This window comes from Anser brachyrhynchus (assembly GCF_964034855.1).
Source record: "Anser brachyrhynchus genome assembly, chromosome: 20".
In the NCBI taxonomy this organism is placed as follows: Eukaryota; Metazoa; Chordata; class Aves; order Anseriformes; family Anatidae; genus Anser; species Anser brachyrhynchus.
In genome coordinates, this window is record NC_137713.1 from 9,333,926 (window position 1) to 9,354,026 (window position 20,101).

General features: G+C 44.8%; 1 protein-coding gene and 1 long non-coding RNA gene across 2 annotated transcripts in view; both read right to left on the reverse strand.

Annotated features, from left to right (window-relative positions):
* Nucleotides 1-20,101, reverse strand: part of CASTOR2 (cytosolic arginine sensor for mTORC1 subunit 2) — a 127,668-nt gene that overhangs the window by 48,882 nt on the left and 58,685 nt on the right. Inside the window, exon 2 of the mRNA XM_080562719.1 lies at nt 14,035-14,105. Within this exon, the coding sequence (XP_080418845.1) occupies nt 14,035-14,105 (71 nt within the window). The remainder of the gene's footprint in view (nt 1-14,034; nt 14,106-20,101) is intronic.
* On the reverse strand, nt 326-14,024 carry LOC308180680. Its single transcript, XR_013941122.1, has 2 exons — nt 6,748-14,024; nt 326-2,894 (listed from the first exon to the last, which is right to left on the reverse strand). It is a non-coding gene; the product is annotated as an uncharacterized lncRNA (long non-coding RNA).

Below are 20,101 nucleotides of genomic sequence, written 5' to 3' on the forward strand. Positions count from 1 at the left end.
TATTCTTTAAGCTGTAGCAGAGGCTAGGAGACCTGGTCGTGGACCAGAGCCCAGCTGCCTCTAGCTCACTAGGGAAAAGAAATCAGAAAAATTCAAAAGCAGGAAAAGCAGCAGATGAAAAGCAGTGTCTAATTCGTTTTCTTTTCCCAATTTTCCACTGAGTGCTTTTCAAGCATCATCTTTCCATTCTCAAACGAGGAGGCAGGCTGCGCCCCACGCCAGCAGCCCAACTAATCAAAACTGACAACAGCGTCCCCACTTAGGGCAACCCATCAAAAACATACCAAACTCAACCACAGGAATCTCTATAGAATAGTGCTTTTTGTTGTTTTTTTTTTTCATTCTACGTTTCCCTCCAGAAACTTTCTGAATGAGTCCTGGGGAAGGACTGAGGGTTGGCACCAAGCACAACCTGAAACACCACGGGGGCTATCGGAGCCCTGCACAAGCACTCCAGCACGTGCCTCCTCTGCCGTACGGAAGAGCCCTGTCTGAAATCCAGTTTTGCCCTGCCAACAGACCATCAGTTCCCCCTACCATGTAATCCAAGCCGGACATATTCAAGCAACGAGGCATTCACGCAAGTAAAACTGCCCTTGCCCTCCTCCTCCCCATCATGAAGAGCTGGGCTCCCTCCAACCCCCTTCCCTTCCTCCAAAGCCACACTTTTCTGTGGGGCTGCACATGTAGGGGCCCTGATGTTTTGGATATTTCATCCACATTTGGCTTCGGCACATGAATGACTCTCTAAGCCCCAGTGGCAGAACATACGTGCTTAATATGCTTAAAATTAAGCAGGTGCACATGCCTTAAAGGTGCAGCCACTGCTCCACCAAGAGCGTTGATATTAAACCTCCTGTTCTCAGCAGTGTTTTTTGTTGGGGTTGGTGAAGTATACTCTGCAGCTGCTTTGAACTTCGTGTTTATGAGACGCAGGTTGTACTTTTGAAAACAAACTGGTTTCAGTTTGTGGTTTCCTTTCATCCAGCTGGGAGGCAATCTGAGAAGCTGGCATGGATTGTCCTTGATTCTTGGACACACAAATACATTTCCTTGTAAAGGTACGTACAAGCCACTCAACCAGGCACATTGTGGCATGCTGCAATATTCATCTAGGTCAAGAATTTGTTTACACAAATTCTAAAAATGAATTTGTCTGGGGGGAAAATGATCTCTGTTTAGAGCATAGAGACATGGTAAACATCCATCAGAGCAGGCACTCCTGTCTGCTGCAAACAGCAGAGAGCTTGTTTGAGAGCCTGTTTTATTTTCGTGTTCACTGGTTGAAATGCCAAAACAGATATCCACCAGGGGCTGATCCACACCATGACCCACCTAAGTCCTCATCCCAGATCTCCAAATGCTCAGGCCTAGCTTTAAAAACAAACAAACAAAAAAAACAACAAGCAAACATACAAACCAACCCCTAATTCACCCAACTTAAAACCTGTTATCACTCGGGATTTCAGCGGTCTGAGAGCAGTACTCGGGCAGCTCCAGGGGATGCCCTCCTCCCTTGGATTGTTCTCACTTATGGATGTTTATGTCTGCTATTGTGAGCTATTTAATTCACCAACTAAGGAAAACATCGCGTTGATCCTGGACCGCTAGATCCTGGCAGGTGCTCTCAGTAGATATATCAAAGCTTGAAATTCCAATATATATTGCAGTTTTAAGCTAGAGTTTAAGGACAGGTTTCTTTAAAAGAACAGCTTAAATAATTTCACTGAATCCCCTTCCATAGCCTTGTAGAAATATATACACATAAATGCACAAATATAGGTATATACACACAGGCATTATATAAATTGGCAACTCTTAATTACACAAGTTCAGCTCAAAGTGCTTCAGTAAATAAACACTTTACCCAAGCCCGGAGAAGCAGAAGAGAAAAACAACTGTGAAATAAATACCTCGCAGACACGGTTACTTCAGCAGGACTCCAGAGATTACCGTTTATTTAGTACTTACAATCTGCTCAGCAATGTACAATATACAAAAATAAAGAAATCAGGTTTTTGGGGACCCTCCCAGGGCATGTCAGCCACACACCCGGTGCTCCTGGAACCTCCGACCCTCGCAAAGCCACCTCTCATGTTATGAAACTCTTCAATTTCACATACTCCACAAACAACTCAAAATAAATGCAGACTGACTGTGGCGATATGGTTCATTCCAGCTTTAGAAACGCGATAAATATGGAAGAGGGGAAGCTGGAACTGAAGAGGGATCGGTAAGTCTTGCAAAATAAAAATGAAAATGTTTTGGTAGAACACTGCAAGAGCAAACCCAGGAGAAAATGGACAAAACTGATGCAAAGAAAACTAGTAACATGTCTACCATCTTTTGCCTAGATGGTATGCAAAGAGCTAGGAGAGGGATTATGGAAGAAAAGGGAAAATAACTTGTTTTTTTCTGATACTCTGAAGGAAGTCAGCTGCTGCCAACCACATCTTACACCTCAATGAGGTTTGTTGAGTCAGGAGGTTGGCTTTTTAAAACGCTGTGATTCAGACTGACATACATATACTTGTTGTATATACTTGAATAAATCCAGATCTATTGTGATTCTTTCTGTTCATCTTCTGGGGCTGCAGCATTAAGTGTTCTTATTTATATGAACTTACTAGGGAAGGGAGGATAGGAACCTCCTGGCTCATCTCCTGTCCTTGCAGACATCACGCAGAGGACATCCATCCCATGGGCCATGCTCTTGTAGCCAAAAGCGAACCTGAGCTGACACCCCCAGTTTTCTGAGATGCATCAGTGTCTCAACAGAACAGGATAAGTGCAGATTAACGTAGACAAGAGGTCTTCACTGTTATTATACATTGCAGTTGATGTGGCAATTCCTCTCTCATCACATTATTGCGCCTGAGTAGGGTATCAGTCACCTAAAAGGAAATGGACATACAGAATCCATACCAGAAGCCCCCTTCAAAAAGAGCCCTCTGGTTTGTGGTGCAGGACGTGGGTGTAAAGACTGCGCAGCTGAAAGCTCTGACTGCAGATTAGTAAGCAACTCATTAAAGTTGCAAGACTTAAATAGGTATCCAATACATCAGGAATTGCAATTTCGCATTATGGTTATTTAAATGGCAGCTTAAATGCTTACAGGACTGCAACAATGAGGTCTTGGTTTGGGAATTATCAGAACTTCGAGCTCTGGAATGACTTAGAATAGAGTAAAAACAGTGAAAAAGAGAAAAAAAAATCTTTTGGATTCAAGACTTCAAGACAACCTTAAGAGAGGACTCCTGAACAAACACTACCACAGGAGAGAATTCAGAAAACATCAATTTGTACAGCTCACTGCATAAAGCTTCTGTAAGCACAAATCATGATTCAGGATCTAATTAACATAACCTGACGCTAACACCCTTTCCAAATTGAATAAATGATTTGGAAGAAGAGTTGACTTGTATGTTTATTTCTATCATTGCCTGATTGTGTACTAAGTGTGTGAGCCATAAAAGCAACATATGGGGAACTCTGCACTGTGATATAACCCCCAAGAAGCTACAGCCTTCCACTACAGGTAAATCTCACATGCTTTCTTGTTGCCTGTGTGTCTCTAAAATGCTTCACATCCTCAGCTGTGCAAGTCCTGTTAGTCTTGCTGTGCTGATAAAACATATTTCTGGAAGGTGGTTGCAGCTGAAAGACAGATTTACTGATGACACAGTCCAAAAAGATGAGAAGTGTTTTAACCACAGGGGTAGAAGAAGAGCGGGCATGCCTTTAGCATTATGCACTGAGTATCACAAGATAGACACGTCTCTGCCAAGGGAAGCTGGAAATGCAACTTGTTCAACTTTCTCATGTGTAAGCTGCATGCAAAATATTAGTGCCATGGTCAAATAAAACATTCTACCATTTTAGGCACATTGCCTAATTAGAGGCTATTGTTATCTGAGAACACTGTTTTTGCAGCTGTCAGGAAATTAAATAACCCAAGGGTAACTTGGAATTAAATGAAGCTGTACAAACACAGAGCCCAGCTCTGAAATCCTGACTCTGACAAGTAGCTTCTCTGCTTTCCAAGGGACTGAACATCTAACTAGGGCATGCAACTATCCTTTTCTATCATGCCACAGGATAACATGATACTGGTCCTTCTGGAGTGGCTGATGTCGTAGCTGTTTAGAGACTGGGAACTTGTGAATCCATATGTATGCACAGACACTGCCTTCTCTCCACTTAAATAATCAGCACGTCCTGAGGAAAGACCTTCAGTACAAGTGTCCACTAAGAGCAATCAAGGACTGATAAAAGGAAACACTTACACAGAAACCCCTGCTTTGGTCTTGTTTTCAATCAGTTCTCCTCTTGCAATCCCTGGAACTTTAAACTTTGACAGCAATCTAAAAACTAAGCTGGTTATACTTTCTTAGTGGCTTTTTAAAAAATTAAACACAAAGGAGGAATGCATTTCCAATGGGACTGGCAATATCAGGTGAAACGCACAGAAACGTCCATTTGGAAAACATGTGTATGGCGGCCTCCTTTCTCAGCTCTCTGCCTGTGATTTCTGCCATGAGAAACAACTCTGATAGCAGCAGAAGAGCAAGGAGGCCTGGCCAGGCCAGACACGGATTTAGCAACAAATGGCACTGCACGAGGAAACTGAGTCATAATGCAGGGTGGTTATGATGTGGTAGCACCCTTCCCACCTGGCTGCAAGCAGGGGAGGGGTAAGTGACTTGCTACAGACTGCTGGGAGGGTTGCTGGAAAATCGAGTTTTTACAGCAGTGTCTTAGAAGAGATACTCAAATCTTTCGGATACAGTGGTAGGTGATGTCCAATTTTAAAATACAGACACCTGAAAGGAAATCTGGGCTCTAAGTTCAGGCAAAAACTGAACCGTCCCACAAAATGTATATGTTAAACAAGTCGCTCAGTCTCCTTTGTGTATCAGTTTCCTCATATGTGGGGGAAAATTCTTACCTCACAGGGGTATCATAAGACGGGAAGTATGAATGCACTCTAAAAACAAAGCATCATTATTATGTTTGGCTAAAAGTGCAGAACATGGCAAGGTGGATTCCAAAAATAATCATTATGTCCACTCTCGCTGGAGAACCAAGTTAGGAAGACAAATCCAGGTTAGGCTACAGCCTGCTCTCAGGAAATCAGGCTGCTCTCTTCCTTCCTCTTCACGGGATAATGCACCGCTAATAATGAGCAAACCTGGAAAATCAAAACCAGATCCGAGCTCCACAAGCTGAAGTCCGCTTGTGAGAAGGAAGAAAGGAGAAGAAATTAGCTTTTTTTTAATGGTAAGCAATGAAAGATGAAAAAGTTTGGCTCTAAATGTGTCCAGAGCATGGACACGGGTCTATCTGCCCCCCTGCCCAGGACTCCCTCCTAAGTGCACTTTGATGCCCCCTCTGTGCGATGACCAAGATGTCCCCAACCTGCCGAGCACGGCTCTCTGCTTCCAGCCACGAGGCCACCAGCCTGCCCGCGGCGCTCAGTGGTTTCACGAGCACACAGGCTCCATGGGCTGAAAGACCCGAGGACTTCGTCTCTGGCAATTGGGCTACAGGAACTGCAGAAATCAGCACATTTCCCACTTCCTGACAAAAAAAAAATATAAAAAAAAAATCCCTGTATTTCAAAATCTCTTGGCAAGGGCTTTGCTCGCAGAATCTGCAAGCCAGGGGTGGGGAGGACCCAGCCCTGACACATGCGGAGGGCTCAGGTTCCCACCAGCACGGGGCAGCAAGCAGTGCCTGCTGCTGAAAAACCAAGAATTTAGAAAGAAAAGACGACCAAAAAAAAAGGAAACCAATGTGGATAGACTCATGTTTTCAATTCTTTTCTATTTTCAAGTAAAACAGCCCAAGGAGTTTTTTTTTTTTCCCCTTCCTTTTTTAAATTGCATTTCAGATGATATTTCACCGGGCTGACAGAGCAGTGCAAATAATTACATTTCAAACAAGACTGGAAGATGTAGCCACGAATTCCTAACAGTTGTATGACTGTAACCTTGAGGCTGTATGACTTAATCCTGAGCAAGATTAAACACTAAGATACAAGATTTTAAAAAGATTATGGAACTTTTTTTTTTTCATAAAAGGGTGCTTTTTCCACCATAATCTCCAATCTGTTCCACTGTGGGGATGATTTATTCAGCAGGTCTGCAAGTGTACCCATTGTAAAAGGCTTTGTGAATCCTTTGGGACAGAAGCTACCTCAATTATTATTTATCACGGCCCTTGCCTGTTACACTATCAAAGCATTTCCACATGTTTACTAATTAATCTTTATAAAGCCTGTTACGAGGTGATTTAATAGGATTATCCCTATTTTTCAGATGAGGAAACTGAGACACAATGAGAGACTTGTCCAAGGTCAAAGAGAGAAGCCTGCAGCAGACCTGGGGACTTGAGCTCCAACTCCTTGTCCCTTCACCCTGCAACTGCAACAGCAAAGTCTCTCGCTGCAGAAAGGTTTGTTTCCCCAGCGGGCGGCCCTTCCACAAACCCTGAAGACACAGGACTTCGGCCTGACAGACACAGGGCGAAGATGATGGCTGGCCTATGTGTTGCTGTCAGCTCAACATGGAAAAGAAAGACCATCCCCTCTTTATGTGTTTTAGGATGGTTAGTGTAGGCTCATCGTTTCTAGATTAAGGTCACAGCACTTACGAAGGGGATGCCAAGGTGGGGAAGTCCAGTTCCTCATCAGGTGATGAACCTGAGAGAAGTGAGGCTTGAAACTTATGGTGTGGTCTAACTTACTAGCAGAGTTTGGGAACTGAGGGTTGGATGCTTTCAGCCTTGGGAAAAGGAGTTTATTTCACTGCCGTATCACCGATCCCTCTTGGAAAAGATGCTCAGCTCTCCCTGCGCTTCAGTTCCTGACCTGTGGTGGGGGATAACAGCACTTCCTCATCTCTCACAGGGTGTTCTATAAAAAAAAAACACTTAGGAAGCACAGAAAAAAAAATGCCTAATTGCAGTTTTACCAATATTTCAATATACAAATGCTCAAAAAGTTTTACAGGGTATATACAGCCTTGTCCCTTCCTGGCCATGGGGTGCACCATTTGCTGCCCTGGCTTGTCTCCACCAAGCCAGCACACTGCCATTAGCTCCAGACACAGGCAATCAACCAAATCAACCAACTCCCCTTAAGTCCTGCCTAAAATCTCTCTCTCTCTCTCTCTCTATATATATATATATATAAATCCACTGGTGGAAACAGCATGCAAATGGCCAAATGCTCTCCAGCAGAAACAAACAAGCAGGGCTGCTACGTCTCTGTTGAGCTGTATCTTGCTTTTAGAGATCAACCTAAAATTTCAGTGAATCATTCCATTGTTTCAGCCAGAAAAGCATTTTTTAGGTCCTGCGTTTATAAGAGTGGTTTGATAAGAGCAAGCCATGGTATCTATCTACTCATCTGTCTCAGATTGGAAAGTGTTAGGAAGCAGCCAAGATGTAATAAATTTAAAGGAGGAAATCATGGCCAGTCAAGTGGTTCAGGAAGAGATGTCTGGGCTTTCTCACCACGGGCTGTGAAACAAAAATAGATATTGATACACACCCATCTGCAGGAAGAAACAGTGAAAAATATGTCTTATTTATGCAGTATTTCTTTAAATAGGAGCAGAGAAACTGGACCAAAAGTCTTTACGTGGCAGGCTACAAACATAAGGAATAATATGTGCGATCAAGATTTGCAAACCCATACACGTGTCAGCACTAAGGAGAAGCTGAGGTGATCCTTTACCCAGGTGACACAAACCAGACCTTGGAATATTACAGATTTCTCATCTTCCCTTCCCCCAAAAGATTTAAGTACCAAACCTTACTGCCTCTCAGGAGGGGTCAGAAATCCCACATCATCACAGCCCCCCAACATGCATATCGATCTACACTGACACACATGCATTGCAGCAAAAACCCTTCTGAGCAAGCACACATATCCCTCATTAGCCCGTAGTCAAATCCCCGTGTTTTTAATTTGTATTTAGGTCATTAATACCACATTACTTAAAAAAAAAAACCTGAAAACCACAGACACAGTATAGTCTGGCCAATACAGAGATCCAAAGGAGAGTGATTGTGCACGTGTTTAATAGAGAAAAACATCTTCTGCCTAGCAACCAGCCGGCTCTCCTGGCGGTCCAGGGGAAGGAATTCAGCGCTATAAATGTCAGCAAGCAAATTAAGCCACCGTGCCTGAGATACAAAGGCCTAGTCACTGGGCAATAAAAAATTAAAGGAGAAATAGTTACAGGAGAAATATTCAAAAAAAAACAGATGTATCTAATAGCTTGCTTCCCCGAGTATCTTTAAATAAAGTTACAGATTGCACTCAGCTAGATGGGTTCTGTGCTTGCACTTATTTATAAGCTGATTTCTTGTCCATTTTATATACAGGATGAGAGAGAGGATACTGAAAGCAATTTACCATTTTGATATTATTGAAAAAGGGACTCAATGTGGTACTAAAGTATACGATGGTCCTGAGTCCAAGGTCAGATAGGGAACAGGTTGTCTGAGGATGATGGTTATCAAAACAAAGCACTGCCAGCAGGGGAGCTTTTTTTCTTTTTATCCTTTCTTTTTATTAGAATGAGGTCAACGTTTTAAGAATTCTGACAAAATCTCTGCCACTCTAACTAGTCAAGGTTTTTCAAATAGTCCCATTATTCTTAACTTACTGGGCAATTTACTGTGAGGTCTGAGATTAGTAGCCTCCTCCTTCTGGAAGCTGTGCAAATACACGGATTTCTGGCCTTAGGGAAGTCACCACCCACATCAGGCAGCCCAAGAAGGTTAAAGGAAGGACTGCCACCTCCACTTTGAGATGAACCCACGTGTGGAGAGACTGACAGCCTTGCTCTACATTTACACAGGGGATCTGCACCAAAGGAGGTGTTTCCCCCTGCTGCTTCAGTACTGAAATCCAAGTACCCTTCCCCTGCTTCCCATCCAGAAGAGATCAGTCAGGACCTAAGTCTGCTGCTGGCAGTGACCAACATGAAACGGGCTGGCTGGTTCCGGGAGACAGAAGCCCAGAGTACAAAGTGCTGCATTCCCCTACTCACCCTCAGTTCCCTTAAACTGGAAGAAGCATGTTTGCCAGCCCAGAAACCACAGGGATTCACTCCTCCCTTAACCTCAGCATTTGATTTCTTTCCCCCTTCTCTGATACTTAAGCTCATTGCCTGCAGAGAAAAACTGCATGGAAGGGCCTCCAGCCCAACGCCAAGGCTGGGCAGGCAGCGTGCTTGCCTAGCAAGAGGCTGCTTTACACTGTTCAGGACAGCTTCACCTGGGTGACAGACTGCCACAAAACCCTTTTATGCAGATGTTCGTGGAGCAACTCAACAGCTGCCAAGGTCACAGAGGAGGCTGGGTCAAGGCAGCAAGAGGCTCGGTGCTCTCCCTGCAATGGGGAAAGACGCCTTCAAACTCCACATGCTGCCCTTAAACAGGTGTCAAAAAGGGGGACTTCTTTTTCCATCATGAACAGGGCAGAAACTCAGAAACTAGAGCTTGTTGCCTTCTAGGTGCAGTGACTATCTTGCCCCAGAGATGTTGTTATAGAGGAGCTCCTTCTGCCCTAGCACAGAGCCAGGGCCCTGTGGTGGTCATTCTGGGAAGGTCTTTGCAAACCCCCCAGCTTTGTTTCAAGTAGATGCAAGAGATACAGAAAAAATAAATAATCTGAAGGTAAACCATAGACATCTCTCACATCCACGCAACTGGACCAATTTATACAGGTGACACTGGGTGGGCTCTTCCTTCATATGGCTTATAGAGAACGCAGGTGGCTGAGGGAGAGCATTAATTCTTCCTTTCACACTGTGCTGTACAATTGGAGAAACAATGTAAAACGGGGCTAGGTGAATGGCTCTTCGCTGAGCTACCCAAGCAGAACTATTGCTAAACCTAGAAGTGGACTTCCAGGGGAAGAAAAAAAAATGGAAGAACAAAACTGCAAACAAACCAGCTGAAGACACCAGGATCAGAAAAGAGATGAGTATAACAAACCACACACCCAAAATGCCCTTTTCCCCCCAATAAAAGGTCCTCTGGATACATGGTAGAGATGCTGGACATGACAGCTGCTAGGAATGCCACTGGAGGAACGCTGCCACACCATCATCCCCCCAAACCCACCATTTTATCCAGATGGCACCTCCAGGATAGCACCACAATGCCAGCAACTGTTTCCCAGTGGGTTTCAGAGAGCATGGCTATCTCCAGGTGTGCTTTGCTTTCTCTGTGTGAGACAACAAAAACCCGTGATGATGGAGGGAGGCTGGAAGAGGGACAGACTGTGCAGGGAGCGCAGGGGCTGTGATAATATCTGCACCACGCACAGGTAGCTCCTGCTTTCAGCCAAACCTTGGGAAGAAAAACAGATGAAACTCATATATTCCTGTACGTCAGGAAGCAGCAGCCACTTGACTCTTCTGCCACGTGCTGGCTGCACAGCAGGTGATAAACGCAAGGACTTTACACGGCTGTCCACGCAGCCCAGCAGCCGAGCCACTTGTCCTCACAGAGGAGGGCCCACGGCCAAGCTCCTTCTGCTAATTCATCTCGGCATCAGCCAGGAAAAGAGCCTTCTGTGCACGGTCCCCCTGTGTCATTTCGCTGAATAAAATTCTTCCCCATTAACAGGCCAAAGCCCAAGAAACGGTGCCTGGAACAAACGAGGTTCTGTGCAGATCTAATCCCCACCTCAGCGCCAGGGAATTAAAGCAAAGAATTAGGCTGTGGCCGTTCCCTTCCAGCATGATGAATGCTTAAGCAGGTTACGGCTTTGCACTGCAGACGTTTTCTGGGGAGAAGTAATGACTTCTTTCCCAGCCCAGCTCACTTGCTTCTCTCAGGGAAACAAGCCTGAGGATTATTTTTTGACAAAACAGTTAAGAATGATTACTGCATGTCAGTATGCTTGAAGTGTTAACCTCAAGGATTGCTGAAAGTGCCAGTATTTCTCCAGTCTATTCTTCTCCCCGCAGTACTGTTTGTGCCGTGCAGGACGAGGGGCCTGGCTAACTCAAGGTTCCAGGGCAATCCTCTCACTGCTGCCACAGCAAAAATTCATATCAGTGCCTGAGAGAGAAAAGCCCCAAATTTCCTCAAAGAAATGCCTACCCTTCAGAAACGTGCATCAAGTTTCTTAAGCCTTGCAAGAAGAAAAATTACCTGGAGAGGAGAAAAAAAAAACAAAAACCACAAAAAAAAACCTTCTTGCTGATGGACTTGCAGCCGACACTGCTCACCAAAGGTGAACTTGCCCTGCAATCCTGGAGCTGAACCCAGTGCCTCCCTAGTGAGACCAAGAGGCAGCTGATCCACTTGAGGCAGGGATGATTCGTACTGCTCTGCAAGGAGGTGGGAGGCTGCAGCTCGTACAGGTTTGGATCCTCCCCGAGTCCGTGGGCTGATTGCACTTTTTATGTGAAGGCCGAGTGAGATTCCTCCTCCTTGGCGGCTTATAGCCACTGGGTGAGGGGAAGCAGGGAGCGAAGCAAAGCTCTTTCACACTTAGGTCCTGAATTCCTTCAGACCATGGAAAACTTTGCAGCACGTGGAAATTAGAAACAGGGATGAAGCAACAGCGGGGATATCCCAGCAGGGCTAACCCTGAGACAGCAGCGTTGGATGGGGTGGTGACAATTCAGAAAGAAGAGGTTTGGCTGGACACAGTCCCCCTAAGGGAACGGGGTTGTGTCCTCTGCATCATTTAAACTCTCCTAACATGAGTCTTGCCAGCAGAAGTCTTTCACTTACCAGCAAAGGTAAGGTGACGAAGCTGCCAGTTCTGTGACACTACTACTCATGCTGGGTTTTGCACCTGACTTCAATGCCCTGCTGAAGCAGAGGATCACCTTCATGTGCCCCTTTCTTCCCTCCTTCCCCTGCATTGCCTGTAAGATGACCATTACCCCTGCAAATCTCCGCTTTAACACCCCAACTGCACACCGTGCATTTGACAAAAGGGATGCTACGTGCTGTCAAAACCATAAGCCAACAGAAGGTACATGGGTACTGTAACTACCAGCAATAAATTCTCATGCACATGAGAACCAAGGTAGCAAAGTCAAAAGGGTGCAAGCAGAGAGGACTGCTGCTTTGGAGTGCAGCAGCACTGTCTGGTTCACAGAGAAAACCCGGGGCAGCAGCAGGACATGCAGTTCCTCGAGGACACAGGACTGGCTGGACCCAGGATTTGCTCTAAGTACAACCACTGGCACACAGTGCAACACAAACCCCCACTGCTGATGAGCAAAACCTCTGTTTGAGCTTACCTTTGTTTCAAGCTGGAATCATTTCCAGAGAGAGAAACAGCAGCATGGCCTGGTAACGCTAGAGGCTGCGCAGGGGTGGTGGCAATACAGATTTGCCACCAGCGATTGAACTGAGGGATCTACCTTGTGCCAGCTGGGCAGAGAAGTGAGCCCCACGGATATCACAGCTTTAATATGACACTGAAGGTGAGCAAATCCACATGGACAGCACAGGTTCAGTGACGCAGACTCCCTCCTGAGGAGGGGAATCTCTGGATTTCTTGCTCTGCCACATGCTGCAGTCCTTGGGAAAAAAATTCTCCTCCTCCGGTGACTTCTCTCTTATAATTAAGCTCTTAGAGGTAGGTTTTGCATCCTACTATAATAGGGAGACCAAATTTGAATTCATCTCACCCAGCTAACACCCATAATAGAAAAGACAATATTATCAATAGTAGCAATAAAATGTTCATGCATATGCCACCTGAACAAATGCAACAAGGGACATTCTGGCAGCAGGATCATAAGTCACCACATCATTTGGGAACAAAACCAGAACACGTGACTTCCACTTCCAAGCAAACCCCACAACTCCCAAACTACAAAACAGCAATAGCTGTCAAGATCCATCCACCTATTGTCAACATAGTGATTATTTTAGGAAAATGTTTAAGCCACCATTATAGTATTCCAAAATGTAATAATTTATTCTATGTTTATGAGTACTCCTGAAACAGAAGGGGGAATAATTCAGCAATGGTATTGATTATAAAACATTGAATCTGTACTAAGTAAAGATGGTATAGTTCCTAATTTTCTCTTTAGGATCTGGGTATCACAGAACCATTGAATATTACAGTGTCACAAGTAGGTACTTGGCAGTTAATTCCTATTCAGGAATGAAATCCTTCTTTTTCATATTTTAATGAATTTTCTCCGAACCGGTAAAATGTGTAGACTTTGAATTCCAACCACAGAAAGCAGCAATTGAACAAAAATAATAATAGCTGCACAACACTTCCTCATTCCACTACCTCAATAACACTGCTACAAACAAAACCTCCCCACATGATAAATGTTATTACAAACTATTTCCATCCGCAAAGCCAAACTATTCTCTCCATCCACACTTGCCCGACACCAAGCATCTGCAGCTCCCAAGCGCCTTCTTTGGCGCACAACTGCCTGGCTCCACTTTGGATGTGGGCAGAGAGAGACCTTCAGCCACCGTGGGCATTGGTGGCACACAGTCTGGACAGAGATGGGTGTGAGAAGAGGGATAAATCCCAGCTTTCAGCAATCAGCCAAAGGAGCTGATTCACAACTCCACGGCACTGCGATGGGTGTGGGGCTGATACCAAGCGCTCATCCTCAAGTGCTGCTTTTAAAGAGGGAGGCTGGAGGAACAAGCTGGAGGTGCAAGATGTGGTGTGCTCGTAGAGGCTTGGGAACAAAGGCCAGCTCATTTTAACATAATAATATGCAGATGGTTTCGCTTTTTCAAATATGCTTAAGCTGCTCTTTAAGACTTGTGTGTCCTCTTCTCCTGGCATTAAAGCACATTCATATTCTGCGTGCGAGACGCCTTGTACAGCACAGCAGCACAGACAGCGTGCTTAAGTGATCAAAGCACCTTCTGTAGCTGCACCACGAGCAGTGACAAACAGAGCTGTTTTACAAACACTCTGCCTTATGATCTCGCCAAGAACTGACACATCCTCCTCCTCCCCGCGGGTCGGGTGCCGGAGCGGCGCACGCTGACACCTACCTAGGAAGCCCTCTTCATCCACGATGATGGTGTAGTCCTCTGGGGTTTCCGTGAGGCTGAAGAACTTGCACCTGGCAAAGGCAAACAGCAGAACGGGATTAGCCTTTGAGCTGAGGTCTTCCAGCTAAAGCAGAGGCCCTTTCCCTCCCCAAGCTCTGCTGGAGGAAAGAGCCACAGCCTGGTGCGTACGGAGTGGCCCAGGGCGTTAACAGATGTAGACTTTACTCCTGGCTCAGCCACTCTGCGTGCACACGCTGCGTGACCCACATTCCCTGCTGCCTGCCTATACACCATGGAACTGGTAAAACACATATTATTTTTATGACTTAGTTATTAGCTACTTTTCTTAATTACCGTATCCCTTAAGGCTTTCCATCACAGCCCAGGACCTGCTGTGTGGCCCCAACACAGAGCAAAAGGCTCTGCCTACCCACTGATCGCTCCGACCTACTCCAAAAGCCTCCCCATGGTTCACACGTGAACCCCTCTTGCCGTTTAGCCCCTGAAGTTGCTTGCCACATCAATGTTTGAAGGCTGATCTCTCAAACAAAGCCCCTGCACCTCTTCCTACTGCTTCAGAGCCTCTTCCCAGGAGCAGACAGCATCCCAAACCCCGCTGCTGATCCCTGCAGGAAGCCTCCCTCCCTGGGGGAGCTGCAGGTGAGGAGACAAAGGGCAGCAAGCCGTGCACCCGAGCCCAAGGGCACGCGTCCCTCCTCTCCATCCTCTGCTGCCTCCCTCCGCTCTGCCCCACGCCCATCTCCTCACACCTCAGGCCACGCGAGGCACGGCCTCTCCATCTCCTTCAACACCAAGCCCAATGTCACCCCTAACACGAGACACAAAATAGAAGTGACGTGAGGTTCTCAAGCTGTAGACACACAAACAAGAAAAGCCTCAGCCTTAAGGTTTAACGCCACAGAGAGCTGAAGGATTTTATTTTCCCCTGACACATACCAACCTACGTACAGCAAAGTCTACTTGAAAAAAGACCTCCTCCACCTCTGTTCCTCTACCCTTGGTCCCCAGCAGCACGCCAGAGCGCCCAGACCGCATCTGCAGCCCAAGTCACCGGAGAGGTGGCAAAGAGCAGGATTTTGCAACTGCACTTTGTAATGCTATCAGATTTATATGAGGCCAGCTATAGAAAATATTTAGATGTTGGCAAAATATGGATTTTTCTTAAGGTCCCCAAATTTCACAGTGCATTTACAGTGTAATTCCTGTACGCCATACAACTCAGCAGGACTCACCAAGCACACACCACCAGGGCTTCTCAGCACCTGTGTCCCAAAGTCTTCAGGTCTTGTGGCAGCCAGGTGCCCCACCATGGTGGCCCCACATCAGAAAACAGAGGCATCCACTTGATTAGAGGATCAGACTAAGAACTGGCGTGGGCTGTCTTTTGACTGGCTGAAAAGAACAAAGACTGCAGCTATCCCCTCCAAAAACAACAGGCAGGAAAACGAGATGGCTGCTGCCCTCCCCATCACCTCAGCAGGAAAACCAAAGAAACAACACGCAGCTCTATTAGCGATCTGCCACGCAACCTACAGGGCTTCATGTAAATGGAAAATACCGGACAACCTGCCTCTACAGACTCGTCCTGCTTTCCTAGAAGCATCCGTCAGGACAATGAAGCATGACATTCTCCCTCCTAGCACAGATGTATCACTATAAAATACAGCAGTGGCCCCACCACAACAGAAACCACAACTTAATTATTTTGTGTCATTGGTAATAGCTACCGTGACAGCCACATTTACTAACTCAACTCTCTCCAGGAATAGTGCCAAGAGAAGCAGAAAACAGTAGCAGCCCCAATTTTTTATTCTCACTTCTTAACTGCACAAGGATGCTACCTGTGATGGGTGATCTATGGTGGGTAAAAGGGACTTCTGGTATGCTGCTCCAGGTGGCTCCCAGGAGGTATCAATATTTATTAGTTAGCAGATGAATTCCCTGGAGAAGTCACTGAAATAAAATTATTTGCAACTAACAGGCCGCCCACCCACATGCATGCTGACAAGGGAGAACCTAGTGGTCTTAAAGGAGGAAACGCTAATATTAAAAAAAACCAAAGCAACAAAAACAACACCAGCTTTCTCTGATCTGCGATGAGATTTACAGAGAAATTTTGTTCCACAATGGTAATGAATGTATGTGTGCACACACTGACCCAGCAGAAAAAGCATGAACGTTGACAGATGCCATTTTCTTAGCACAAGTCTAAAAGTGATGATATTTAAAGGATACGTACAGATGAAATCCCATAATTGCTGGCTCAGAAAGCATGTCAAAACCTCACATCTTCATATCCCAGCTCCAAGCCCAATCCCCACCTCACAGCGTTTCTGCAAAAGGTCAGCAGCACAGAGCTATTTGACTTTAAAAGCAGTCTTTTCACCAGCCCACAGAAGAGCAGTAGTTCTTGGGGTATATATTTGCTTTGTTCAAGCCAACCGTGCATTTTTTCTTAGGGAAAAGCTAAAAATGAAAAATCGGAATTGCAAACACTGTGTAATAAATATATGGCGCAGGAAAATTTATTACCATCGCATCTATTTCCACTGAGTGAAACTCAAATTGTCTTGAGGCATCAGTGACAGAAGGAGCCCAATATCGTATTTCTTTGTGTGCCATACTACACGTGCCTCTTCCATTCAAGCTATTCCAGCCATTTCTCTTCCCTCTTACACCAGTCCTAGAAAAGCTGAATGCCACCAGCATCTTGTATTCTCACACCACAGCCAAGAAAGGAAAGGAAATGCCCTTTAATCGCTTTGAGACATCAGGCAAGCAGCATTTCTCTAACTACGCATGGAAAGCATATATATGTAAAGAAGAAAATATTTTTAGTTCCCTAATAGCCAAACCTCGGATAGATTCTTCTGGATTTCTGCCTTCTTCATGTTTCAGCACATTTCCACTTCAGCACTGTTGCTGACTTCGACTGCCTGACAACATATGTCTTTTTCTGGCAACGCAGCAAATGTAGACCAATCTATTATTAGATTAGATCTTTGAAACTGCAAAGCTTACACTGTGTATGGAAGTAATACCCGAGCTTGCACAGAGCCGGAAAGCATGTGTAGGATGCAGCAACAGCATCGTTTCAGTTTGCAAACAGCCCGTAAGCCTCCCCGGGAGAGGCAAGCGGGCAGGAGAGCACCCCCATTGGCCTCGCTTGCAGGTTGGCACCAGAAGCGTCTCCTCCAGACATTTGCTCCCCAGACCTGCCTGGATCCCAAGGAATCGACACAACTTCCCTGGGTCTGGTCATACACACAAGGACGTATCTGAGGGGACACTGCTAGGGGTTATTGGGAAGTTCGGCACAGATGATGGTCTTTAAGAAAACCACAAGTCCCATCTTCTCATTTATAAGGAAATTACTCAATTAATTGTTGCCTAGGCAGGGTAAAGGGTTGCAAAGCTGTTTGTTTTATGGAAAAAGACCCCTCCCAGAAGCAGGTGGGCATCCGGCCTCCCCACAATTCAGAAAGCACAGCTGAGTGCCATTCAAAAGCGACATAATGGCTAAAAGGCATTCAAATGCAAAGTTTGGAGGTAACCCAAAAGTCTGTGAAGAAGCAGTTGATCTGAATGGGAGTTAGGAAGTAGCAACAGAAAGCTGATCTGAGTGAATATGGAAAAACATAATTTGTTGGGTTTTATTCCAGGCTGTCTTCTTCTTTTAGTTGAGAAAGGATTTATATGCTTCACTCTGTACATTATTATAATAATATATATTCTTAGCAAAGAAAGACAGTCTCATGCTAATCATTTCCATCCTGGTGATCTTAACTTCTTTGCAGTTTTATAAATAATGACAAGAGGTGAATTCTAGTACGACATATTGTGAAATGTATCTAGGAAAGCAGTAAAGAACACTTGTGCTGTTAATGCGTTTTGACATATTTGTGTAACATGTTAAGTACTTTACACCATCTAATTACAAGACTATATAGTCAAATAGCACTGAAAATTGCAAACAGTGAAATGGCTGGTGTTTTCTAAACAGTCTATCTGTTTGTTAGCCAAAACACTTTGCCATCTTTTTGGTGAGACTCGAAGTACAATTTAGCTGAACTCCAAAGACAAAAATGCCCCTCGCAGTAGTTGCCTGTTCGCTTTCTACTCAACGTCAAGGTCAGAAAGCAATAGATTCACCTTTTTTACGGTAATGTAGTTCTGAAGTTTGGTATGAGAAGGCTAGTACCCAGTTAAAAGGAGCACTATTTTTTGTATGAACTGTGTAAAACTCTGCATGACCACCCATGCCAAGGGCAACTCTGAAGATAGCACAGCACCCTTAGAAACGGTCAAAGGACGGCGGTGACATTCCTCCCCGTCGTTAGTTGTGCTCGGATCTGAGACACAGACATCAGCAAATACATTCAGAGACTGCCTACAGAGCCACTGTGATAGCAGAGTTTGGTTCATTACAGAAAGTTAATCATTTTCAAAATCAACAGAACAAAACTAACAGATTTGTGGCCAAGGAAAGCAAGTACTCACAAACAGACAAATTCTGGGAAGTCCTACAGCCTGTGCTATGCCAAGACTTCCAACACGATAACCATGACGGTCTTGTCTAATCCGTAATAATAATAATGACAGTTTAAGCTACAGATTACATTGTGTACAGTTGAAAAGGGGGACCTTCAGCCAACCCCCCCCCTTGCCACTTTTCTGTAGCTGGGGAAGTTATCTAAAGCCTTTACTTAGACCTTGAGACAACTGGGAATAGAATAATTGAAGAATGATCTGCATTATTGAAGGAATGCAAATCAAAACCAAACACAAAAAGGATGCCTGCAATACAGAAAACAGGAAAGAAAAAAAAGGGGGGGGGGGGGGGGGGGAGGATGTGGATGTGCTCAAAGAAAATACTGATTTTAAGTACAGATTACTGATGAAGCCAGGGAACACAAAAAATGTCAGCTGGGTGCCTACTGTACTTGCCTTCATTAAAGCAGTATCAAACCATGGTTCATATCTTCATCAGAACAGTTCCATGTGGTCTGGACTGCAAGAGCCCATGCAAATCAAATTACTGCTGTAAATGAAAGATTAGCAGTAGCTTGGAACAATATTGACTAGTAACTCTGGTATGACTTCCATTTTTCTGGAGACAGACTTGGTCAGTCCAGACTTCCCAAGCTGCGGATTTAACAAAGCTATGATATTCAAGAGTTATCTTGCAACACAACCTCAGGAGATTTTTGTTGTTGTTGTTGTTCTATAAACCCACACTTGGGAGTTTATTTTGTATGACTAGCAAAGTCTAAGTCATGATGCTTTCAGTAGTCAAAGCACAAAGTTTGCAGTATTGCTTTCTAAAACTGTTACTTTAGAAACTAAAACAATTTTTTCTTTCATTTGTCATGATAGCATCGATATTTTTTAATACTTCCTAAAAAAACAATTAGAAAGCAACATGCAACTTGGCCGGCTTATTTTCCCCCCTTCAAAACACTTCCACCATCATATTTAGAAAGATTCTGTAAGAAAATCTGTTTTATCTCGACTTATGTGTAGAAATAAATTCTTGCCAAAAACAAAGTAATACATGGAAGTAGGAGTAAGAATACACCATGTGAAGAAACTAACGCATGTTACGTGCTGGAACAGAGTGGAAAACTCAGCTTAGTGAAGGAGACTCTAAGGGAGATGAAAGGTCTGAGTCCACCCAAGTGCAGCTCCCTCATTAAACCACTCCACCTGATGAATGTGACCGTGCTGGTTTCCCATCCCAGCACGACTGCGAACAGGAAAAAAGCCTGCGGTGCTCAGCAGAGATGTACTGCAGGAAATATAAATGCAGTTTAAGACTATGCAAGTGTTACTGCGCTCATCTGTTATTTGTCCACTAAGGGGCTAAATATAGAGAATTTTTCTTGAACTTCACGAGAACGATGCACAAAACAGCGACTTTAGGTGTGGACGTTGTGAAGTTAACGCATCTCTTACACCCTAGGCTCATCCTGGGCATGGATCTGCAGAATAATTTACTGGCCTGATGTAATTAAAAGTTATTCTTAGCACAGATTTTTCTTTCCGG